At 44.9% G+C, this 25,776-nt stretch overlaps 2 protein-coding genes across 2 annotated transcripts; one reads left to right on the top strand and one right to left on the bottom strand.

Annotated features, from left to right (window-relative positions):
* Nucleotides 1–181: 181 nt before the first annotated feature.
* mybbp1a (MYB binding protein (P160) 1a) lies at nt 182–14,843 on the top strand. Its single transcript, XM_086225942.1, has 27 exons — nt 182–453; nt 1,184–1,279; nt 1,738–1,821; nt 1,922–1,996; nt 2,536–2,643; nt 2,828–3,018; nt 3,870–4,037; nt 4,716–4,833; nt 4,958–5,247; nt 5,364–5,474; nt 5,559–5,684; nt 6,025–6,231; nt 6,552–6,660; nt 6,755–6,848; nt 7,310–7,473; nt 7,810–7,911; nt 8,090–8,260; nt 8,785–8,958; nt 9,135–9,292; nt 9,508–9,642; nt 10,650–10,740; nt 11,262–11,393; nt 11,477–11,545; nt 11,657–11,770; nt 13,354–13,455; nt 13,550–13,674; nt 14,270–14,843. The coding sequence occupies exons 1-27, from the start codon at nt 277–279 to the stop codon at nt 14,604–14,606; spliced, it is 3,828 nt and encodes a 1,275-aa protein (XP_086082068.1). The 5' UTR covers nt 182–276; the 3' UTR covers nt 14,607–14,843.
* An 8,071-nt stretch (nt 14,844–22,914) lies between these two features.
* Nucleotides 22,915–25,556, bottom strand: LOC147248395 (uncharacterized protein C11orf87-like). The gene is made up of 2 exons (XM_086226485.1): nt 25,043–25,556; nt 22,915–24,559 (listed from the first exon to the last, which is right to left on the bottom strand). Exon 2 carries the CDS (start codon nt 24,455–24,457, stop codon nt 24,017–24,019), a length of 441 nt encoding a protein of 146 aa, XP_086082611.1. The 5' UTR covers nt 24,458–24,559; nt 25,043–25,556; the 3' UTR covers nt 22,915–24,016.
* Between the last annotated feature and the right edge of the window lie 220 nt (nt 25,557–25,776).

The following is a 25,776-nucleotide window of genomic DNA, read 5'->3' as shown; positions in this document are numbered from 1 at the left end:
CAGAAATTGACTCGACCGCTCCTCATCAAATGATACTCAGTTTACCAATGAGACAACAAGAGTTCATATCAGAAAAATTATCATTTACATTTGCTTTAATACATTTGCTCTTTTTTTTTTTTTTTGCACGTTCTGTCCTGCCTTACGTTGTTCAATAAAGTTTTCATGGTGGGGGAAGAAAAAAAAAAAGGAAGACATGACCCGGAAGTAGTCGCCCAGCCGTGAAGCACGTTTTACTCCGTGCAGCATCATGGACTGCGGGTGTGTTGCTGAGAGATGTCTGTAGAGATGGTGGAAGTCCCGGTGAAAGCAGCTGCGCCGGTCCGGTCGGCCGGGATCCTCCAGCAGAACCGCGTCTTTCTCGACTTCTTCTGGGACGTGGCCAAACCGGACCAGGAGGTCCGACTGAAGGCGATAGAAGACCTGATCCAGTACCTGAAAACCAACGACAAGGTGGGAGAGACGAGATGAAATAACGCTGTAAAACGTGAACGAATAATGCAAATAAAATAGACTGCTGACGACGGATCAGGCAGGTAAACGTCAACTGTCCATCAGTAGTAAAGGTTTGTGTCAACAAATGTACGAATTCTACAGGTTGGTTTTTTTTTTAAATTTAAATTAGATATTAGAATTATGAATCATGTACTTGTATTGAAGCTGGAAATACTAGGAATTTAGTGCAAAGGTTTCAACCTATTTCACGTTTTGTAAGTTCATATCTCGCTTATAATAAAAAGAAGCATATTCAGTAAACACAGTTTGATGCCGTGGCCAATGTTTTTAAAATGTTTTCCTCAACTCATAATTATGCCTTATAATTAAAATAAAAATATGCAATTTATGTTGTTTTCATTGAAGAAATGGAATAAGCTATTCGTGGAAAAAATAGTAAAAAAAACAAAAACAAAACTTGAATGACCCGGAAATTAGTTAGAAAAAGAAGAAAAACTAGTAATACTCATATTTATAAAAATAATATAATTTGTAAAAATGATACATTTTGTGGTCAGATCAGTGGTGTTTGGGTCAGATTTCTTGTTTTTTCAAGTCCTTTGAGAACCCCTGATTTCCAGTCCACCGTCAGTGGTCAGACCTGTGCTGACAGAGCTGCCGGACGCTGCACGCGTCCACCTCAGTAAACGTGTGTGGTTTTAAAAGCTGCCTGGTGTTTTCACTGCAGGCCGATGAGCTGGAATACACCCTGAAGAGGCTGGTGGATGGACTGGCTCACACACGAGAGACCGCCAGACCTGGATTCAGCCTGGCCCTGGGGCAGGTGGGTGAACACACAGACCTGGGATCAGTCGGTTTAGAGGAGTTTAAGAGTGCAAATGAATGAATACAAACGTCTTGATTTTACTGAAGGAGCTGATGATCGAGGCCCAAATCCATCAGGAAATGCTTACTGAGTCTTGATGCTACGCTAACGGACATCAGTCTGAATTATTCATTGAATCCCTCGTGGAAGAGATCCTTGTCAAACCTGTTCACGTGTTTCGCCTCATTATTTGAGCACATTTATGATCGGATGTTTTTATTTTTAATTTGCAAGTTTACAATTTTTTTTTACTGTGAATTCATTTATTAAATGTAGTAGACGTCTGACTGTCACGAATGCTGATCGTTCCAGTATTTATTTATTCAGTTAGTTAGTTAATATTTCAAAATGTGTGAAGCCGAGCATGAACTCGTGGATGTTTTGGATTTAGCCTGACATGTAATTTTGATTTTCAGGTCTTGAGTTCTTTTGAAGACGTTTCCCTGCAGAGCATCCTCAACAGAATCAAGGACAAGCACAATCTGCAGACAGTCAAGAAGGTCAGTGATATTTTTTTCCCGTCCTCTAGAACCTTTATGAAGGACGTCTGAACGTTCTAAAAATGTTTGTCTCCCCCTTTTTTTTTCTTTTTTTTTTCAGAAACTTGTCAGAAATGCTGCGTTTGGGAACTTGTTTGGCGTCCTCGCCGTCCAGCAGTCCGGCCGACTCGCTAAAGTAAGTAGGAGTCATCATGATCTCTGTCCAGAGCTTAAGACTGGGGGACTGGTTTTCATACCAGTGTCCGCTCACCAGTAAGTTCTCTACAGGGCCACACGGACTATCAGTTTCTTTTCACATTGTCCATATCTACATATTTTTATATTTTTTTGCTCATTAATGGGACAGAAGAACAAAAACACTTCAAAATAGTTCTGATGAAAGTTTGTAATTGATTCAGTGAAAGTCTGCTGGGACTGTTTACTGTTTATCCCCCCAAAAGTTACATTTTAGGGTTTATTGACGTGTTGCTAATATCCAGTATGTTGAAAGTTCACGTAATTTTTTGTTGTTGTTGTTTTTAAGAAAATTTGTAGATTTCAGTCTCTTCAAAAATTGCTCTTTAAGGATCCAATATGTTCTTCAGGGCCACCAACAAGTGAAGTTAGCTTTAGCTGTGTGTGTGTGTGTGTGTGTGTGTGTGTGTGTGTGTGTGTGTGTGTGTGTGTGAGAGAGAGAGAGAGAGAGCTCCAGTGTAACACATTGTGTGTCTGTAGGAGCCTCAAGTGGTGCTGGGGTGTGTCCAGCTGCTCCAGAGCCTCAACCAGCACAGACAACATGTGAAGGACCTGCCATCTAAGACCATGATGGACATCCTCACTGAGGTAGCATGGCTGCTGTGGTGCAGTAACACACACTCTCACACACACACACACACCCTCAGCCTCAGGCCAAACTGTGACCTCAGTGTGCCAATATTGTGGGCTAATATGATGACCAGTGGAGTTTCTTTGAGTGACACTTGGATTGAAAACACATCCACCAATAGTTCTAAAACGTGTCGGGCAGATCCCAGAGGAGGTGTTCGAGGAGGTCTTGCTGGGCGCCCTGCAGACGGACCTGGCGTCGGCCTTCAGGACTCCAGAGCAGCTGCAGCTGCTGCTTGTGGCTCTGCAGCGTTTCCCACAAACCCTCAAACCCCAGAAACTCAAGAAACTGCTGGGCTCCTCCACCATCATCAACACGGACAACATCCCCAAGTAAGGAGACCCCCCACACACTCCATCACACACACACACACACACACACACACGTGTGTGCAAGTAGCATTCTGTGTTACTATGTATACTGTGAGGATAGGATTCGCAAAGTAAACCATGATAATGTCGATATTAAGGAACTGCAAGCATCAGTTATGATTAATCTATTAAAAGCTCTAATGGTGGACGCGGCAGGTTAAATGGGTTGTTGTGTTTTTTCTTCATCTCTATTATCAGAATGTGTCCACAGAAGTTGCACGGGATATCAGGAAATGGCGAAAAATCCAACTTACTTCTTATGATTTTATGGAAACGCAGAAGCTGCGATTTTATGGGAGTCGTCAGAAAAATACAGGCAGTTAACAGAAAGGACATTTATAAAAAAAAAAAACATATCCATGTGGCGGATGTTGCCATGGCAACGAGTGAGCCACATCAGTAAGTAAACAGTGTGTCTGAGCCAGATGAGTTAAACAACGTAATCCAGAGAAGCAGCTTTACCAGTTTCCAGCCAACTGGAAGCAAATACTGACAGAGAATCAATACGCCTGAAAAATAATTCCTGGTGAAATGTGCCGGTTCTTTGTTTATTGTGAAAAATCCTCCAAGTGTTTAGCTTTCTCTTGATGCGGCACTGAGAGAATGAAATCATTCACACAGTCTTAAAGCTCCAGGAGCCAATATCAACGCATCGTTGTTGAATGTGAGCTTATTTCAAGCAAGATGACATCATCAAGGGTTAAAATGTTCTAATTTTGATGAGACTGTTGTCAAATGTGAATCCCAGACCGATGTTAGCGTGCGTTTTCTCAGTAGCAGCTCTCCAGTTAGAGTGTGATGCTCTCTGGCAGGTTGACAGAGGTGTTGAAGATGGCGGCCCACTCCGTGAAGAAGGAGCGCACCCTCCCCCCGGTGGTCCTGGACCTCCTGAAGCTCTCCCTGAAGGAAGACAGCTTCCAGCTCTTCTGGAACAAAGCCATCGTCGAGGGCATGTTGAAGGAGCAGCCGGGACCCACTCAGTGAGTGGGGGACCCGACAGGGGGCTGAAATGTTCATCACACCCGCAATCACTGCTCCTGTGGAGGCCCGACATGTGAAATGTTGAATATGCTGCTGTGTGCTAACATGCTCACTGTGCTGCATTCAAGACAACTTGGAGGAAAGCACATTCTACGTTAGTGAATGGCTTTTAATACACCAGCAAAGTGGTTACCAATCTCAGAAAAAAAAACTAAAAAGAAGAAGGAATGTTTTTGAACTATTAGGATAAACGCCGCCATCTTTGATGTTGTAAGCGACATCCAGTCTGAGAAATCAGGAGTTCTGAAAAGAGCATCTGACCTATGTTTTCTGAGTTAGGACACGTTCAGTGGGTTCTCCCAACCCTGAGCTTGTGTTTTCCCGTCTTTCGAGTTGTCTTGAACGCAGCATAACATTATCAGGACAGCTGCCCTGAAAGCAGTGCTGAACAATGCATCCTGGTCAGTTACTATGTTAAACTAGCTGTCAGAGCTCCAGCAGACTAAACTCACTAGTGATGCTTTAACGCTCACTAGACGAAACCCAGTCTCTTGCTTCATGGCTTAGGAGCCTTGAACTGATTCATTACTTAATTATTAATTGCCCTCCAAATTTTCTGTTGCTTATTCCTTTTTTTACATTCCAGTCAACAATCTTGTGTGCGTGTGTGTGCGTAGCTACCTGAGCTTCCGTCTGCTGGGCAGCTGTCTTCCGTTTCTGTCTCTAAATCAGCTGCGAGAGGTTCTGTCTGGAGAAGTGATGCTGCACTACGGCGAACACGTGGTGTCGGCGCAGGTTAGTGCCTCCGTCTGGCTGACTGTGGCTCTTATTCTGTCAGAGGTTGCATGTTTACCTCTAACAGAATAAGCCCAGACTTTGCCGCCTTACATGAGTCTCCGCCATCATTTTTCTCACTCAGAGGCCGGACCGCTTCAAGTTGGCTCCAGAGATGGACACCTACGTGTCAGACTTCCTGCAGGGCTGTGAAGAAGCAGACAAACAGCTGGTGGTGATGGTGGCCTTCTCCTCGCTGACCAACCAGGGCTTCCCTGTGGTGCCGCCAGTGTGGCGGGTGGTGCAGCACCTTCGGCCTGCAGCTCTGCAGGACTATGTTGACTGGCTGAAAAACATGTTCCTGCAGCCGCAGCTGGACAAGCTGCTGGACTTCAGCACTCGCAAGCAGAAGGATAACCGGGAAGTCCGTGAACAGTGAGTGGTTTTTTTTTTTCAGCAGGTGGTCTCGGTTCTGGTTCTGGCTGGCCCAGTGACTCTGACAAAGAAAACTGCTTTAGAAAGCCTATAACTGCTGACACCTCGTTCCTCAGGAAGGAGGGCCCCGTGTCGCGCCTGAGAAAGTGGATTGTAGCTCGGCTCTCCTCCATCATTGACAACCACCAGGTGAAGAAGCAGGAGAGTCTCATCATGGACGTGGCCAGGTCAGACCTGCTTCCAGCTGAGTCACGTCACCATCTCCCTGTTTGATGAACGGATGAGATGAACTGCTGTTGTTTCTTTTCCAGGTTCGTTTTTTTTCACGCTTTCTTCAGCACCAAGAAGGCCTCTGCAGGCATCGCGGAGACCGGAGGGAAGCTGTCCGTCCCCCTGGATGAGAGAACCAGGGCAGCACTGGCCAATTCCTTCTTTGGGTGAGAGCTCGTATCTTTTTATAATCAGCAGGCAAGACGTGACAGCTGACACTAAAAACACTGTTTCCAAGTTCTGGGCAATTTTCAGTTGTTACGCCTCTAAAACATTTACTCTCTGCCATTACCGGGCAAGAATGCACATTTCAGTATTGATGAGAATGCAAGCTGGATGTTTAAAATTTTCACAACAATAAGATTGTGTTAGTCAAAGAGGCTTTGACAGATTCTTGATCAGACCTGGCAGCAGGTTTTGGACTCCTTACCGAAGTTAAGCTTCGATGGACCTGCATCTTTGTCCACTGTCACATCACAAATACGTTTCTGTCCATTAATCATCCAGACTCCTGATGACCCTGCATCACCGGCCACTTCCTGAAGATTCAGTCAAGGGGACGGTGGTCCAACAAAAGCGTGCGCTGGGGGTAACAGCTGATGGTACCATGTGGATCTATCACCTGGTCCAGTACGCTCAAATCCTGCTTAGCCAGCCAAAATGTGTCGAGAGCAGACAGCCCTTCAGCCCGGAGCAGAGACAGGCCTGGGACAGGTAGGACACAGCCAAGGAGATACAGATCTCTACATGTCAGTAGGGGGCAGCATAGTACCAAAAAGGTGGGAGGTCCAGCCCAAGAAGCTGCCAAGAGTGGAGTTGGATTATGCAGTGCTGATGATTGCTTGTGTGCGGTTCTTACCAGAGTTTCATCTGGGAACAACTTGGATCTTATTTTGGACCTCATTGTTTGTCTGTCATAATAGCCCTCAACACAATGATGAGCCACTTCTGTAGTCTCCCTCAGATCCTGTGTTTACTGAGTTCAGATGTTCATGTGGAATCAGAGTTCTGGCTCAGCCTGTGTTTTCCTCCAGCATGCTGGAGTCGGTGGCGAGCCTGAAGAAGAAAACAAAGAAAGGCCAAACAGCAGAGAGCGGCGCGTTCCAGCAACTCTTTCTGTTGGTCGGCATGCATCTCTTCAAGGTACGCTGTCCTGTTACTGCTCCGGAGCGGCACCACAAGCTCTGGAATAAAAATGAGCTGAATACAATCTGCTGTCCATGTGTTTGTGTTTCAGGCTCCAGATGAGCTGCTGGGCATCATGAAGGACCTGCAGAGCTGCATGGACAAGGCCCACGAGAAGAAGGCCAAGAAGAAAAAGAAGAAACCAGGTGAGGCATCATATGATGAAGGTCGTTTAGAATAAAATAGAATGCATAAGATTAACATTTACTGCTATGAAGGTTGCAAATTTTAAGTGTGAAATCATTTTATTTGCTTTATGAGGAGTTACTAATTAGAGGGAAATGATTGATACGACCCACAAAGTGGCAGTAGACCAGAATTACAAAAACGTAAACCAGGAAGAGAGGAGTTTGATAGCAATGGTAGTTACAGCTTAGTGTCCACAGGAGCATTTCATAGCTAAGCCTGGTGTTTTATTGTTGGTGGAGAACAGGACCAGGTGGTTGATGCTAATTTAGCTCCTCGGGGTGTCTACAATAACAACTATGAGATCATATTGTGCATCAGATGTGTTTTCAGTTTGTTCTGCTGCCCTCAAGCAGCCAAAACAACCATCCATCCATCCACGCCGCTTTCACTCAACTTGTGTGCCTGTTTCCTGGTGCAGCCGCACAGCAGGAGGAGGAGGAGCCGGAGTGGGTGGAGGTGATGGTGGACATCTTGTTGTCTCTGCTGTCTCAGCCGAGCCGACACATCCGACAGGTCTGCAAAACCGTCTTCTCCTCCATCTGCCCCCATGTTACTGCAGCCGCTCTCACCGCCATCTTAGATGTAAGTAACACCCAGAGATCTGGTACTGCGCAGTGGCCCAGTACAACCTCTAAACGCTGCATTTGCAGTTTGATGTATACCTGAAAAAATGAACTTTATGATCATCTGTTAAACAAAGTTGCAAACATGTCAAGTGTGTTCAGCTCGTTCTAGACTACAGCAACTTATGAGCAGGTCCCCAACATGTTGTTTATTTCCAAAAGTCTCCTTAAAGATGCGTGTTATTGTTTTCATGGGGCTGCTTCATCAACCAAGTATTGCTATTGAATTCAGTCAGCTTGGTTGTTTGTGTGTCCGTGCTGGCCGGATTGTAACGAAGGTTTGCTTGGTGTGTAGGTCCTGGACCCAGAGGAGGAGGAGGACAGCGCCTTGGTCGTAGTTGACGACGACAACAAGAAACTGAAGGAGGAGGACGAGGATCAAGATGAGGAGATGGAGGTCAGTTCTCCTCCTACCCGGGCCTGACTGATCTTCCTCTCTGGTTTTATCAATGATTTCATCGATGAGTCGTGTGTCTTGTAACATGTCACCTGGACCCGTCGGACATTCTGGCTGGCTGTGCTGTTGAGGATGGAACACTTGATACTGCTGTTTTAAATCATTATGGTTCTGCCAGGATGACAAGTCTGACATGTCCGACGACTCTGATGAAGATGAAGATGATGAAGCCATGGAGGAGGAGGATGAGGAAGAAGAAGAGGAGGAGGAGGAGGAGGAGGAGCATGAGGAAGTGGACCAAAGTTTTCGACTGGAGCTGATGAAGGTCCTGCAGCAGAAGAAGGCTCTGGTGGGTGTCCAGACTTCTAACACGTCCTGGTCTCAGGGGTTTGAGTGTTCATCAGTCAGCGCTCAGACCAACAATGTCACTATTAATATTATTATTATTATTATTATTATTATTATTATTATTGTATTACTTCATCTCTCTGGCTGTGTTGGCCACATCATCACCCTTTGTAATGTCTCTGAATACTAGCTGTGATAGCATCGCTGTCAAAACATATATTTCCAATCTTGCTGAAATCATTTGCAGGGGGAAGGCACACATGCACGCATTTTAATTTTAAGCCAACTGGATTGCCCACCCCTGCACCTCTACGCTTATTCCCACATAGTTAATCAAGATAATTCCTCATTTGCATATTTAAAATGTCCAAAAATGCATAATACAAAAAATATTTTCCTTCATGAAAGTATTGATCTTTTTTAAAAGTTCGTCGTGTTTTCACTCGGCGTGTCTCACTGTACGAGGGTTTCGATGTGTTCATGTGTTTATTAAAGACCACATCCTGTGTTGTGCCGCACGTTCAGGCTACAGAGGAAGATGCCAGCAGTGATGACGATATGGATGATGAAGCCATGATGGAGCTGGATAAGAGCCTGGCAGCGCTTTTCTCTGAGCAGAAGAAGAAGACTCAGGCCAAGAAGGATGAGAAGTCGAAACTGCAAAAAGAGAAGATGCTGGTCCGAGATTTCAAGATCAAGGTACTTCGTGATCAACCTGTGGACGTAAAGTAGCCCGGTGCTTTGTCGTCTTCCCTTAGTTCGATGAGACCGGCTGCATCTGTGTCCAGGATGTGTTTCAGCTAGTATAGCTTAACATGACGCCTCTATCGTCTCGCTACACCGGCTCTAGAATCTAACGCCTCCATGCGTTGTAGGTCCTGGACCTGGTTGAGGTGTTTGTGGCACGGCAGGCTGGCAGTCCTCTTGTGTTGAGTTTGGTGGAGCCTCTGCTCTCAATCATCGACAGAGGAATGAGCTCCGGCAGCAACCAGCAGGAGCAGGACTTCCTCCGCAAAACTGCAGACATCTTCAGGTAAACAGAAGCGGCCTAGTTTGATCAGTACTGTGAAAAATGCCCTGATTCATCTGTAACCAGCCTGAAACAAACACAGACCCAAGCAAAGCTGATGAAGCAAAGCTTCCTACAGCATCTGTCACCGCCCCTCAGCTCAGGGTCTCTGAGTTTACTGATGTAAAAATGTGTTTGTGCCGAGATAATGAAGCTGATGTGCGATTTGTGTTTGTTAGGAACCAGCTGTGCCGGTCCAAGGTTTACTGCAGGGCTGCCGATGACAGGCAGGAGGAGCTCCACGAGCTGCTGAACAAGCTGATGACAAAAAGCCAGAAACTTTCAGACTCTTCAGTCTGTCTCTACTACTTCAGGTAGGGCTTTCAGTGCACTGACTAAAACTGAAGCATGGAGTTGTGGAGTCCTTTTTTCCTTTTTCAATGTGTTTACATGAGGTTAGAAGAAGTCGGTTTATTATATAATTGCAACTAAAAACTGGACGTTTAACTTGTACTCATACTTTCAGCATTGAACAAACATACCTTGATAATGTGGCTGATCTACTCTGGCATTTATACACTTTTTGAGCTTAAAAGAAAAAAAAAAAAAACTCTTGCCGTGGCCACTGCTGTTAACAAGTGTGGATGTGAGCGAGTTGGTTCAGCTGAATGTGCCAGCTGCTGATTTGTTTTTTGTTTTTTTAGCCCAAATCAAAGTGTTAGTGGATAACTTAGCATAAGGCTAAACAAAAAAGATGTGGTTTGTACCTGACAATGCGTTTTAGCCTTTCATAACTGACATTTATGGGCAGTTTTTCTGTTATTAGCCGTCAGTTGCCATTAGCTTCAAGCTAAATATATGTAGCTTTCTCTTTTTGCTGTCTAGAGTCACAAAGATGTGATACAGGAGGTAAAAACATTTTCCTGAGCTTAAGAAAATTATATGTTAGTACCTAAAAGCTAAATACGCTTCTTGGATGGAGTATTGTTTTTGCACAGTGTTTTGGTTAGTTGTAAGCGTGAATATCGCCACCTACTGTGCAGGAGGCAGATGTACTTCTGTCAATAATCAATTCTTCCGCAGTTCCTGTTGCTCGATCTGAAGCCTGTGCTAGAATGTCCTTGCCCGTCTCTCGTGTTGGTCCGTATGCTATTACACACTTGGCAGATCGTAGACGAGTTAATCAACAGCCTCAAGGCTGATTAACCGGCCTGTTCAGAGCGTTTGTGTCACCTCCATCAGCAACTTCAGTTTTTCTCATTTTTCATTAAACTTCCGTGACTTTGAGGCGTCCATGTTGACTCAGAGGTCTTTCTCACCCACGAATGAACGTGTCCGACCTGACTGACTGAGTGGCTTTGACAAACTCCTCTCGTTGCAGCGCCTCCCTGTATGTGCTGAAAGTGCTGCGAGGAGCTCCAGCTGCTGAGAGCAAGGAGGAGCAGACGCCCAACAGACCTGCAGCTAGTGACGTATGTTCGCCGTCTCATCTCTTCTCACCTGTTTTTTTTTTTTTTTTTATTACCTCAACTTTCTGGCGGCGGGTGTTAGGTAGAGGTAATTAGATGCTGCAGAAGAAGCAGAGGAAAGTAAGAACAAGAAATCACCGTCATAATGAGACAGCATGTGAAGTGTTGTTGACGCAGATTTTCAGGATGGTTGAATCTGACTCTGAACACATTTCCTCCGCTTATATTTTTTTTATTTTTGCTGCCTACTTGTGAGAGAGATGCATATCTAATTAAGTGTTTGACACAATTTTATCACTGTATTTCTCATATTCTGATAAAATAGCTAACTTTAACTTTTTTAACCTTTTTGCCCGAGATTTCTTTTTCTTTCATTTTCTCTCCATTTGTTTTCGAGTTGGAACGTTCATTTGCATTCATTTTTTACGCCTTTTTTTTTTTAAGCGACCCTCCTTAATGCAAATATTTAGCTTCACTGCTCTAGTTTCTTACTAGGTGATTTCTGTGTCTCTCTCCGTGCGCAGTCAAGCTTCATGGGGAACGTGGATGTGGATCGAGTCTCCACCATCTTCCGTGAGGCTCTGAGCTCCTTCATGACCCGGAGGAAGAGCCCTCTGACCGCTCAGATGTTCACCGACTTGTTCAGCAGATTCCCAGTGAGTACAGACGGACAGCTCCCTCAGATGGACGCAGGAGTTACATCCCAACTCAGAGTCAAACACAGCTTGTGTTATTTCAGGTTCTGTGTGTTAACCTGCTGGATACGACAGTGCAGCACATCACATCTGGTGTCCGACAACACCAACAGGTACATATTCATCACCCTTCCCTTCTTAGAAATAATAATCAAGTATTTTTGGAGCATTTTTCAAAACCAAAGTGCCTCTCAAAGCAGTTTGGTGTTTTTTTGTGTGTGCAGGGCCAAGCGTGTGTGCTGGTGTTGCGGGCGATGCAGAGCCGGGAGGTTCAGCTGCTGCTGAGCGGCGCTCGATGGACGGAGCTGTGTGTGAAGGTGACGAGTCAGCTGGTGGCGGTAAGTCAACACAGCCGTTCTGGGTTCATATCATTCAGAGTCTAGAAATTAGATGAGCTGTGAAGGTAGTATTTGGATTTTAGGGCACAGAGCTCAAGTTTCGTGTACTTGCAGTACATATTGATTGAAAAAGGAGGTTTTCAGATGAGCTGTAGAAGCCACTTACAAGCTTTTGGTGAAAGTACATTGTAACTGTTTCGGGTTACGTTACATATATGAGAAACCAGAAGGTTGCTGGTTGGAATCCTGGGCCCCGTTGTGCTGACGGCCTCTGTCGTCAGTGTTTGAATGAGTGAATTTAACTTAAAAAGTAGGTTGAGAACAACTTGTGCTTGTTGTTCACAGAAGTGATTTTTCCAGATGAGACACTCTGGAAACCATTATCGGTTCTCTTTAACGTCAGGGAGTGTTACATGGCAGCTGCAGTGTGAATGCTGAATTATTCACTGTTTCTGTATAAATAAGAGAGAATTATCACCTGACTGTGCCGCTCTACTTCACTCAGTCGACGTTTACATCCTCTTTTAGCGGGTTATTTAGCTGTATCTTGACTCTCGGTTCACTCTCACTCTTACCCTGTTTTTAGAAGTAGCGGGCTGCAAACCACTAGTAAGAAGACTTCGTGTGGTTCGGACTCTCTCGTACTACACAGTTTTTGTAGCTGTATCTTTATTCAGTCACACAATATAATAGTGTGAGAAAATGCAGTACACGTAGAAAGTGCAGGAAGTATGATAACCTCATTAAGTATAAACAGAATCAACAGTCTCTCTCGTAGCTCAGCGCTTTTATGTGCTTTCCCCACATTATTATCAAGATAAGCTACCCGCTAGTATCAAACAATTATAATCAAAAACCCAATTTAGAACCCTCCTGTGAATCCCTTTTTAACTTTATGCGCCAGTACACTTGGAAACATCTTTCCTCCTTCAGTGAAGAGAACTTTTGCGTGCAGTTTGGGAATTACTTCATTTAAGCTTTAGAGAACTGGGAGCCAAATCTTAGAGCTGGAGACACAAAATCAACAGCTGGCTCCCGCCGCGGCTACAAGGTGTCTCCTCCGCGTCCAAATATCCCCTCAAACGCTATTAAAACAGCGAGAGGACCACTTAGCTCGTTTAGTCTTTCTGTCAGTCCGTCCACCGCTCCCTCAACTTACATATACAGACTTTTGCCCTTTATTGATCTCATGTGACTTCCTATTTTCCTGTGGTTATAATTACTACTGCTACTAGATGGCAGCAGCCAAGCATGTGTGATCATAGTTTGTTCTCACCTCTTGTATTTGCGACCCGTCTGCTCGCTCTTCTGTGGAGGACAAGCTGCGTCCGTCCTCTCTGCCTCAAACGGATGAACAGTCAATAAATCGAAGCGAAGTAAAATCTGGTCAACTGGACGTAAGTTTATTCAAGATAAACTTACGTCCAGTTGACCAGATTTTACTTCGCTTCGATCTACGATGACCTGGATGAATGAGAACCTACACAGACATCTTGATGAACAGTCAAGTTGGGTGATATCTGTCAAATCGGAGGTCAGTCAGCTGATCATGCACCCCTCCCCCGTCGTCTCTTTTCTCTCAGTGTCTGGAGCAGGTGGTTCCGACGGAGAACAAGATGGTGAAGGAGAGGGTGGTGAAAACCCTGGAGCTCTGTCAGTTCCTGGTCAAGCACATTCACCAGCAGGTAGGTGGGCTCGGCGTGCAGGTGTGAGCGCTGAATGAGGAGGTTAATGAGGTCTGGTTGAAAACTCGTCCCCCATCTCTGCTGCTCTGTGTAGAAACTTTCCGTGGACCTGGAGCCCCTGCAGACGGTCCTGCACTCCCTGACCACCGTCATCGCCTTCAAGAAGACCGGCAAACTGGAGGACACCTACTGGGCTGTGATGAAACACTTCGGAGTCATGTGAGTTCTTGTTTTGCGTTTACACAAATAATCAGATTACTCTGAGTAACCAGGCCGTCGGTAATGAACAGAGCAGTTCATTCTGTCCTCTGATCACTGTCAAACCCCCTTAGACCAGTGTTTTTGCTGACCTCCTTGCTTGGGTGTGGTTAACCTTTAGGGTGTGGTCGAAAATCACTCTTATCTATAGATTTGACGCTTGACCGACACGCAGAATAACAACCACGTCATGTCCGTCAACTATAACTGAAACATACGCTTGATGTGTTGCTCCGGTAATGTGAATCATCCGCTGGTTCGTCAGTCTTCCTTAAATAACCTCCAATATTCTCGTCTCTCGAGTGTTCTGTGTGTCAGACAGCAGCATTCATCTTTGCAGTAATAAACAAGAAACGAAAATGCCACCGTTAAATGCGATGGTGTAGGATGTAAATGTGACCCCTGAATCAACCTGCAGACTTTTTTTTTTCCCCCTTTTTTTTCATCCATTTATTTCCATGTTATACATTTTAATGAATGCACCCAAGTGAAACATGTTAGTTTGAAACCATCCTCTTGATTGTGTGTGTACGCGTTTTCATGGTCAATGTCACAGGAAGCCCAAAACTGAAAAGACAAAGCCCGACAAGGAAGCCGACGAACAGCCGGTTGCCAAGAAGAAGAAAGGCTTTCTGCCTGAAACAAAGAAGAGGAAAAAGCGCAACAAGCCTGTTTTGGAAGCTGCGGCAGCCGACAGCTCGACGTCCTCAGACAAACCAGCAGCAGCAGCAGCAGCAGCGGGGAAAGGACAAGCTAAAAAGAAAAAAAACAAACGGCCGGCAGATGGTACAGCGTCGTCCCAACCTAACCCAGCCAAGAAGAGCAAGATGCAGGCTGAGAGCAAGAAGAAGAAGAAGAAGAAACCCAAACAGAAGAAAGAGGGAGGAGTTTAAAGTGGATACGATATTTAAATGGACTTAAAAAAACAACCTTTTGTTAATTTCCTTTTTAAAGAGGCTTTTTTTGAGATAATGCGTCAGTTCAGTCAGCTGCCATTTCCATCTGATGTGCTTGTATGTTTCAATATGAGATATTTCCGTATTGCAAATATGTGTGTGTGAAGATTATTTTTCTAATGTATGACTGCTATTGTTAGAAAAACTGTCTGCAACAATAAATTCATTTCTCATCCAGGAGCTCCGTCTCAATGCTGTTCTTATTCAGAAGACTTCCTTGAGCTTTTAATACCAATTAAACATGACAAATGTTAAAGTTGACCTTTACGTTACGAGTCAGAGCTGCCAGTTGGAATTGAATCCCCCAGAAGCGTCCAACGTACAGACACAATAGGTGACCTCAGCTTGTCGTCTTGACGAGATGGATAAGTGGTCCGCCCTCAAATGAGTCCCAATCCACCAAGAAATACTTGAAAAGGTACTGTGTCAGATATTCAGAATTGTTGGCTCTTTAGTTTGATCACATAGTTTGACATTTTAGAGAAATACTTTAAATGAGAATTTTGGTTTTGCAGTGGTCAGCACTGTCGCCTCACAGCAAGAAGGTTCCAGGTCCTAGCCCCGGCTCCAGCTCAGGATCTTTCTGTGTGGAGTCTCCATGTTCTCCCTGGTACTCCGGCTTCCTCCCACAGTCCAAAGACATCAAGAGGGGACGAGGCTGATTGATACTCTAAATTGACCGTAGGTGTGACTGTGAGTGTGAATGGTTGTCTGTCTGAATGTGTTGGCCCTGAGATGGACTGGTGACCTGTCCAGGGTGACCCCTGAAGGCTGCTGGGATAGACTCCAGCCCCCCCACGGCCCTTAACAGGATAAGAGGTCAAAAATGGATGGATGTAAATGGGTGTTCGTGAAGAACAACCTTCATGTGAGGTGACTTTGACCTTTGACCTACAAAATAAAGGCCTTTTTAAACACAAACACGGCACATACATGTGAGGAGACCTTCACATTTGTCTTTTCAGTTCATCCTCTTCATCCCATTGGACATTTGTGGCACATTTGAGGGAATTCCCTCAAGGTTCCTGTACTTGGTTTGCAAGAATGGGATGGAAAGAAAATCCATTGCAACTGGAAGCATAAAGATACATAATAAATATCTCTTCTGCATTAAAGGGATTATCTGTATTTTGTAAGTAGCGATTGAAGATTTATTATCTCACGAGTCAGTTCTGGGTTTTTTGACTGGCTGAAGTTGTTTGTATTCCTGAGAGCCCGGCGCAGCCTTCGTCTGACTTCACCACGTCACATGTCTGAACAGACAAACGTGATTACATAATATCTTTGTGATAAAATGTCTGCAGAATCTGGTTTTGCAACCCTTTGTGCTATAAATTAAGGTGAGCGATTACACAGAACCCTAATTCAGCTGTCGGAAAAAAAATGATGTAGTGTCTCAGGAATGGATTACTATACAGGACATGAAGCCACGCTGCCATAAATCTACAGGACTGTCATGCAGGCAGCAACCTCATCCATCAGTAATCTCATTTTAAAAGCCCCTCTTTACAGAGGGAGCCCACGCTGGTGGGCGTCTTATAGCCCAGCAACGAGGTACTTGTCGGCTGCCCCTGTGCTCAGGACATCGTGTTGTGTTGCTGAGTGTATTCACAGGTTGTATAATGCTGATGATAAACACTGAAGACAAATGAGAGGAAGTCAGGCAGACAGTGAGTTTATGTAAGCGGCTGAATTAGTCCGAGGGAAACAGAACAAACCTCGACTTGAATCCATCAGATTGCAGACACATTAAATCAGTTTAAATATCTTTCTGTTTTTAAGTTTTCCCTCAAGTCATTTCTGGAACATTTAAGCTCATTTGCCTTTTACAGATGACCTTTGTAACCAAATGTGAACTGTCCTCTTGATTTGATCACCTTGTTGACTTTTTTTTTTTTTTTTTTAACATGATCTGCTGGTTCTGGAGTGGCATCGCATACCAAAGATAGGGACCCAAGTGCACCAGCCTGACCTGAGTGTGACTCTGGGTTTGGCTCTTTTGAAAAATCGATGCATTCACAATACAGAAGTGTCTGATGAACTGAAATTCCTTCTCTCTTGTCATGTGCGTCCTTAGGGTGGCCAGCAACTACTCACGTGGTTCGTGTGTCATCTCCAGACCAGCAAGTCAGTAACCACAAAGACCTGGACCAGACACATGTGGGTAATGAGCTTTAGAACCGAATTGGGAGAGAAATATTCAGAAAGAAGCAAGAGACTTGACTTGGACTCAGGAAAAATAACGTGTCTTTTTTTTTTCGAGCGACAGCGCGAGCAAACGCTTTGTCTGTCCCGCCAAGAATCCTGGACAAGAGACCGAATCGCTCCAACATCAGCAAATGCCAAACCAAAACATGTCAAAGCATCGACTGAGAAAGGGTCGAAGGTCAGAGTACGACATTCGTTTTACATGAAATATATTAAAAGTAACAGACGATTGTGACAGTTATATTCACCTGAACTCAAAAGCTGGTCTACAGCAGGATTGCGATCTGCTGCAGGTAGAAGACTAAGATGCCCCAAAACAGCAAAACACAAAGGACACAAACGCTGTAAAAAAGCAGCTGCAGCTGTTGCTTCCAAAAAGTGAAGTTAATACGTGTGTTTGAGCTGTGTAGCAGAAGATATTGCTCAAATGTGATAGATGATCTTCCTCCAGATTTTATTGTAAGTGTGAAAAAATGACTACAGTTATTTTTATAAGATGGAAGTGGTGTAAGTGCATGTGGGATTGGTCTAGTCATGTGTTGCGGTTAAGTGTTGGAGGGGAGTTATTACTTGGAGTCTGAAATAGAATTTAATGGTTCGATTGTTCTGGCCAGTCCAGTGCAGTGATGAATCCAAAGGTTAAAAAAACAACAACAACAACAATTGTATCTGATATTAAAGTGATCCATCACCCAAGAAGCGTATTTTGCCTTTCAAGCATTCACTAATTGTTGAATCCTGACTTCTCGCTGATGTTTTTTTCCCCTCCTATTTTACTTCTGTGACTCAAGAATGCAGAAAGAGCAGGCCGTGTACATTTAGCTGGAAGCTGCTGATGGCTAACAGCCACGCCCCTCCTATAGGTGCGGTAAGACGAGCTAGAAGTTTAAAGGCGAAATCTTTCAACAAGGCTCATACATTATTCAGCCATTTACCTGTAGATCAGTGGAGATTCGTGTCTAAGTGTTTGGTTCCTCCACAGCCGCCACCTCAACCTGCAGCTATGAATCATGTGAGGGGACGGCGGGGGTGACAAATCATCCGCCTCGAACCCTGACAGCAGGGGTGAGAATCGGAGCAGCTGTGTCCTCTTGTCCCGACAGCAAACTGCCACTTGTCATGGCGCTGAGTTGTGATATCCAGCACAGAACTAATCTGCTAATGCGGCTCAGAGGAACAATCAGGGTGAGCTGTAAAGTTGATGGCAAAGCCTCATCAATTTGAGACAGCTGCATTCATCCCTCTACTTCAGGAAACATTTTAAATCCTAATGGATTACTGCTAAAAAAAAAAAAAAAAAAAAATTTAATGTGGGCTGAATTTATTTATTTTTTTACAGGTTTCTGTGTGTGATTTAGTGAAGTTAAAGTGTGGTCCTTTGTCAATGATGCTCCACAGGATTGAGGCTGGTGGGCTGTTGTGAGGGTGTTAGTTTTATTTTCAGTTCAACCAGAAACCCATTATTCTGTGCAGCCAAAAACTTAAGCTGCCAGGCTTTGTTTTACCACTCAAATGAGGGCCAACACGTTCAGTCTTATTCTTATTGTGGGAAAATCTGCATCAGAAATCAACCCAGTCCCGTTGTGATTTAGCAGCCTATACCAACACAGGAATGACTGGTTTCAGGTCATTTCCATCCATCCATCCATTTTCTACCTCTTATCCTGTTAAGGGTTGTGTGTGTGTGTGTGTGTGGGGGGGGGGGGGGGGGGGTGGAGCCTATCCCAGCAGCCTTTGGGCGAGAGGCGGGTTTCACCCTGGACAGGTCACCAGTCCATCACAGGGCCAACACATAGAGACAAACAACCATTCACACTCACAGTCACACCTACGGTCAATTTAGTGTCTGGATTAACCTGGTCCCCTCTTGATGTCTTTGGACTGTGGGAGGAAGCCGGGGTACCAGAGAGAACCCACACAGGAACAGGGAGAACATGGAGACTCCACACAGGAAGATCCTGTGCTGGAGCCGGGGCTCGAACCCAGAACCTTCTTGCTGTGAGGACCACTGCGCCACTGTGCTGCCCTCAGATAATTTCATCATGTGTAAATATACTGTTCATTATCATTGTATAGACGCTTGGATTAAAGTTTGTGTGTACAAAACTTAAATTTGAGGTTGAATTCAGCCAAAATGTATGCCTCTGCTGCTCTGGCAGCGGGGCTGGAGGCGCTATGTGTTCAGGAAGTCCATCCAAAGGTCCGTCCATCCATGTCAGGGACATCTTGAGGAAACGTATTCAAATTTGGCACAAACATCCGCTTGGACACAAGAATGAATAGAAAAAAAATATTTGGTGGTCACAGGTCAAGGTAACTGTCACCTCATTTGATTGCAATACCCCAGGAACGCCTTGAGGGAGTTTCACCAACATCCTCTGGGACGCAGAGATGAACTACAGTATTCTGGTTGTCAAAGCTGAGCGTTACATTTTAGCAATATCTCAGTAAATCAGGGAATTTTGTCAAACTGAATATCCATTGATACTTGAAGGTGAATTTAAAAGATTTTGGAGGTCAAAGTTTACTGTCACCTCACGTTGACACAATATGTCAGCAACATCTTAAGGGAATTCATCAAATTCAGCACAATAATATCCACTGGGACTCGAGGAAAAACTGGAAAGAGTTTGGTGGTTAGACGTCACGGCCATTGTTGCATTATGGTGATGTGTGAAGAAATGAGAACATTTCTTCTTCCATTTTGCCACCAATGCTAACTAATTAAAAAAATTTTTAAAAAAAAGGACCGAAAAGCTTTGACTTCACTTAGGCATGCAACTGAAATGCAATATTTACCGTTTGCTATTTTGATCTGCACCAAAATGTAACGGGTTCTTCCTTTACCAGCCAGACAGAAGAATACGACCGAACCTACGTGAAGTTCTTCAACCTCTCATCTTTGTGACATTCAAACTGAAGAAACCTCTCGTGAGAGAAGAGAAACGTCTTCAAAAAAATGAAATAAAATTCAAGTGCGTTAAATAAAATGTTAAGCCCCTGAAGGCCTTTAAAAAAAAAAAAAAAAAAAAAAAGCTCTGGACTTCTTGGAGCCTTTTTAATAACAGCATTGAAAGTACGAACGAAACAAAAGGTGCTTACATTTTGGAGCGTGACTGTTAAAAATCATCTATTAAATTATGAGATTCTTGTGTGCCAAAAAGTTCACCCTTTAACAGATTCCATCTCAATGATAATGTGATATTTGTTCTGCAGGAGGAATTTCTGACCTTATGTCAGTGCCACGGTAAATACGGAGGAGTAATTGAAATCTTTACAGACCATTATTTCGAACCACAAATCTCTAAACGCGAGCCCTGCAGTTGTCTCCGTCCAAAAACTGGACTTGTGCTCTCACAGACATCGCCGTAAGCCCCATCACTAATCATTAAATAATCAATTACTCAGAGAAAATGTGTCTCTAATCTAAGTTTAATGAACGCCAGCTATCTGAGTACCACCCGGCTATAATAAACAGCCTCAGAGGACATAATCCACTGACTGTCCAACCGGCGTCCCTCGCAAAGTCTCTCTGCAGCAATGGGAAGCCTCCTGGGACAACAAAAGCCTGAAAACTGGCCGCATTAATTCTAAATGAGGCTATACACAATAACTAGGCTACTCCCAGAGATAAGCTAAATCACACGAAAGTCTCTCTATGTTCTTCCTTCGTAGGGAGCTCAGCGGGTGACTCAACCGCAGTCCTTTTCTCCCTTCACGTTGACCTTCATCCGTCCCAAACCGCTGATGCTCGTCCAGCCTGTCCCCACTGAACACTGATTTATCAGTGACAATCATCCACGTGGTCCCCGCTGACCTACATCTGTTTCTGGCCATGGATCATTCACCTCTAACCACCTCCAGCCACTGAACTTCACGTGTTCATAGCCGCAGACCATCATCTAGTCCCGGCCAGTCGTCTCCATCCTCTTCTGACCACAGATCAGGACCTTGGTCTCTGGTCCATTTCTCGTTAATGACCTTCCTCCAACCAGAGTTGATTGACCTCCGTTCATTCCTGGCCACAGCTTCCTTCCTGTCCAGGTTACCGACCCTCTTTCATTCCTAGCCACTGACTTTCATCCACTCCTGGATGCTCATCTCCGCCCATCAGGCCTCTGATCTTTCATCCAAGTCCAGCCACTGGGCTCCATCCTTTCCTGGTCTCTGAAATCCGTCCACATCCTACCACCAACCTCCATCTCTTCCTGGTTACTGAACCTCCTCTTTCTGTTCCTGACATCCATCCTCTGTTGGCCTAGGATCACAAACTTGGCCTCCGAACTCCGTCCATACTTTGTCAAATGAACTTTATAAAATCCAGTTTGTTGGCCTCCATCTAAGTATAGTCACAGGCTCCATCCATTCCCACCCATGGACCTCCATCTATTATTGGCCTCTGGCCTCCATCCATTCCTAGTCTCTGGCCTCCTTCCAAGTCTAGCCACTGGCCTCCATCCATACCTGATCATTGACCTCCTTCTTTTCTGGCCTCCATCCATTCCTGACCTCTGGGCTCCATCCATTCCCAATCATTCCAAGTTATTGACCTCCATCCATTCCTAGCCACTGGCCTCCATCCATGATCATTGACCTCCTCTTCTCGAGCCTCCATCCATTCCTAGCCTCTGGCCTCCATCCAAGTCGAGCCACTGGCCTCCATCCATACCTGATCATTGACCTCCTTCTTCTCTGGCCTCCATCCATGATCATTGACCTCCTTCTTCTCTGGCCTCCATCCATTCCTGATCATTGACCTCCTCCCTCTCTGGCCTCCACCCATTCCAAGTTATTGACCTCCATCCATTCCTAGCCACTGGCCTCCATCCATACCTGATCATTGACCTCCTTCTTCTCTGGCCTCCATCCATACCTGATCATTGACCTCCTTCTTCTCTGGCCTCCATCCATTCCTGATCATTGACCTCCTCCCTCTCTGGCCTCCACCCATTCCAAGTTATTGACCTCCATTCATTCCTACCCTCTGGCCTCCATCCAAGTCTACCCTCTGGCTTCTATCCATTCACTGTCCTCCACCCATTTGCAGCCACTGACCTCCACCAAATATCGATTTATTAGCCACAGACATCATCCACCTCTTGTGTACTCACCCACTCTCACTGGCTGTCAGTCAGCTTCATCCATCTCCCTACTCACCACAAATATTTAAATATATTCATAAATACAATTTAACAATAATTGTAGAGGTTTTTAATGTCATCTGGCCTTGACTGCTGCTTGCCTGCAGTAAAAGATCTGAATTCTGAATTTATTTGTAAGGGATCGGTTTTTATTTCACCACAGGGTGCCACTCAGTCAAAGCCTCTGCTTATATTCCATGCTAGTGACATGTATGGTGTTTCTTGATTCTAATCAATAAACGGTTGTGACGGAAACACATGCTTGAATCTAAAATGCATTAGTCATCTGTCACTGACTTACCTCCAATTCCTCTGAAAAGATAAATTGTTCCATTCCGTTGCACTTATTGCAATGAGGTAAGATAGACGGGCTGCGGGCAGCCTGTCGGTACATCTTCCTGGGCTGGAGGTCTGCCAAAGGATGCTTCATATTCCCTGGCCTTTTTTTTGCTGGGGACAGTTAGGAACATGGTGTCCTGGTACTTGGCCAACACACTGACTGATGCTGATTCACTTCCACTGACCCCCAATCAGACATGCTCTGGCACCATTAAAGGGATGTCCAGATTAAGACTACTTCTATGGATAACCTTCATGTCAATAAATCACACTGAGAGACTGCTAGGGTCTGTACGCCGGAGCTTGTTCTTCATAAACTGGAAATGATTCTGTGCAGCGTTCAAATGCTGTATTCTATTGGTTTATGTTTGAATGTGTCCAGCTGTCTCTTGAGATGGTTTTTTTGAACTCGTCCGCTGGGACCGGTATCTAAAATCCACCCAAAAACATTTGCGTAGTTTCAAATATTCCCTCTGTTGTGTGAATGTGTACCAGTACTAGCGATCGTGTGTGTGTGTGTGTGTGTGTGTGTCTGAGAGAGTACACAAGCGATGAAATGTTGTACATAACTCGTATGTATTTATTTATAAACTTTGAATATTACATATATTCCTTTGATAAGGCAGATTACATGAATTCCAGAAAGATGTTACTGTAAAACATTCCAGCTCTCATAATGGCATACATTTACAGTGAAGTCATATATTAAATGACACTGAATTTCTATTAGGTCCACTATGATACAATATAAAGAATCGGGAAAAAAAGGAGAGAAAAAAAAACAAAAGAAGAAGAAAGATAGAAAGAAAAAGACCGGCTTGAACCAAAGCCCACTTTTGGAAGAAGTCTCCATTTATTACATCTCTGAATACATTATAAATACTCAAAAAAGGAAAATACTGTATTAGCGCTAAAATTGTACTATCTGACACGTTAAAGAAAAAACTCTTGTGTGCATAACTACAGCAAAAAAGTCTTGCATCCTGTCAGACTAACTAGAGCTACCTACAGATGTCTAACAGTTATTGGAGGACTAGTACTTTATGCAAATATCATAAGTCACTTAATTGAAGGAAAAATACTACGCAAACAAATAAGCCATTTTTTTCTATAGCCTATATGCAGCTTTGCGCTGCCTAACAGCACCACAACATCCATTATAGTCTAACTACATACTGGTAGTGTGTCAGAGGACATGCCAAGGAAGATCAGCGAAGCCGTTATGGTGTGTGTTGTGTCACCAATCCTAAATAATTCAACACAATCGTGTGTGTTTATGTGTGTGTGTGTGTGTGTGTGTGTGTGTGTGTGTGTGTGTGTGTGTCCCACGTCCCAGGATTTAAAGTTTAAACATGTTCAAAGTTTAAACAAAGCTGGGGTAGAGGAAGAGGTCCAAGAGTCGAAGCAGGCAAGTACAGTTCATAAGGTTACCGGTTGGCTATATACGAGTGTATTAAGGTGTGTGGCCTGTAATGTGCCACCGTCTCTAAAGGCCTACAACTGTTCTGCTCAGTATTCTGCATTTTTTAAATTATTATTTTTTTTAATTTTCTGATGGGTTCTAAGTCATCTACAAGCAGCAGAGATGTGTGTGGAGTTCTTTGTGCCTTATTGCTTTTCCTGTTTTATTCCACAGTCTCGTTTTCCCTGAAGTTTAATTTAACAGTCCAGAGAAACCGCCGCGTGCTCCGCCGCGTGCCCCGCCGCGTTGTCCTCCGCCGCTTCCGCCACATCCTCGCTCTCCGAGCTCTGGCGCGAGAGCTTCTCGTCTTCACATCTCACCGGCCGGACGATGACGCACGGCCTCGCGGGCTCGCCGGCGGCGCGCGCGGGGCTGCGACTGTCGCGCTCGTATTCCTCCTGCGCGCGCTGGATCTTCCTATTCCGGAGCTTCCTCTTGTGGAAGTGGAAGGTTGCCAAGGAAACGAGGATGATCCCCACGAGCACGGCCACCAGCACGAGGAGCGCGAGGGTGGAGGAGAACGGCGGAAAGATGCTGAGCTGCTCCACGCAGGTGCCGTTACTGTTGCCCTGGAAGACTCCGTGACAGCGGTGCAGCGGCACCGACAGCCCCGAGGCCTCGGAGGTTCTGGATGTCATCCGGTCCTCCTTTCCCTGGTCTCTATTGACTCTCTGAGCCCCAGTTACCCTTCTGTGCTCTCCGGGCTCAGCGCGGTGACACCGGCCCGCGCATGTGGTTACCTGAGAGAGGGGAGACACATGAGACCCCGCTCATCCACCTCCAGAGGAAGCTGCCTGTCAGAAAGCCGCCCACCCGTTAACTGGCCTTGGCTGCATGAATAAAACCAGTCCAGCTGGTGGTGGTGGTGGTGGGGTGGGGGGTGGGGGGTTATTTTGCCAGTTTACACTTAAAAAATCACAATGCAGGACGGCGAACCCGTCATCGATATGCTGCTGATCAGGCTGCTGGTAGATTTCCAGCTGTTCAATATGCTGCCTGACACCGACGTTGATATGAAAGCAAGGTGGGGTGGAAGTCGGGACAATACATCATCTATTGTAATGTGCGGGGCCTGGACCATTAAGCCTAATAGAAGCCATTCTTTCCTGCACTGTACGCAGCCCGCTGGTAGGAACAATAACGACATGGTTTACGCAAATGATAATTTGTTCCATGTCAAGCCGTTACGTTCAAGGAGGATCATAAATAAAGGAAAGCCTTACCAGGTGAAAGAGTCAGTGCAGGGAACAGTCCGTGAGTGGAGAGCTGATGTGTGTAAATGGGGAAACCGGATCGCGGGTGACGCATTTCATACAATGTGATGCTGCTGCTGCTCCTTCTGCTGCCGCTGAGCTCCGATCATCCAGGACGCTCTCCGATTGCCGCAATTCTCCAAGTCCGCATCCAGGGCAGCACTTCTCCCTAACTACACACTATGAGAAAAAGGGGAAGATCCTTCATCACGCGTGAAAGTAGTGTTTTAAAATGCGATTAGAGCAGAGCTGTAGTCTGGGTTTTCTCAGGGAAGAAAAAAAAAAACAAAAAAAAACAATACGTCCCTCCTCCGCGCATCTGCTGCTCCACTCAGCATCTGAATGAAGAGCTGCAGCTGCTTTAAAGGTCCAGTATACCCGTCAGCTGGCGCCAGCTGGTTTCCCCCCTCAAATTTAGTCCGTGAAGTGCTTCCATTGCATCAGTATCTTAATACTTCTCGCATTGAATCCCGGTTAAATAACACCTACGAAGAGTTCAGTTAGTTTTACGTAACAGACCCTGATCTGTCACCACCGTGAGGGTGTGGTCAGTCAAATGTTACGTGATTTGCGCCACATTGTGAAGGTTTTCCCACATTGTCTTGTTGTGCATTCTGATGCTAAATTATTTATGGGAAGTATGCATCCATTTGAATGTGGTTTGCATTTTGTTTTTTTTTGCATCTCAGAGGAGACAATTATAG

The sequence above is a fragment of the Aulostomus chinensis genome, chromosome 15 (assembly GCF_037954235.1).
Source record: "Aulostomus chinensis isolate RoL2024-O1b breed Wild chromosome 15, RoL_Achi_v1.0, whole genome shotgun sequence".
Classification (NCBI taxonomy): Eukaryota; Metazoa; Chordata; class Actinopteri; order Syngnathiformes; family Aulostomidae; genus Aulostomus; species Aulostomus chinensis.
The sequence above is the reverse complement of the archived record's forward strand: the minus strand, read 5'-3'. Positions and strand labels throughout refer to the sequence as shown.

Excerpts from the sequence above, each read along its gene's own strand:
- LOC147248395 (XM_086226485.1), bottom strand. The coding sequence starts at position 24,457 with ATGACATCCAGAACCTCCGAGGCCTCGGGGCTGTCGGTGCCGCTGCAC.
- mybbp1a (XM_086225942.1), top strand. The coding sequence starts at position 277 with ATGTCTGTAGAGATGGTGGAAGTCCCGGTGAAAGCAGCTGCGCCGGTC. Across the intron at positions 4,038-4,715 it reads GAGCAGCCGGGACCCACTCA|CTACCTGAGCTTCCGTCTGC; the intron begins GTGAGTGGGGGA and ends GTGTGTGCGTAG. Across the intron at positions 4,834-4,957 it reads AACACGTGGTGTCGGCGCAG|AGGCCGGACCGCTTCAAGTT; the intron begins GTTAGTGCCTCC and ends TTTCTCACTCAG.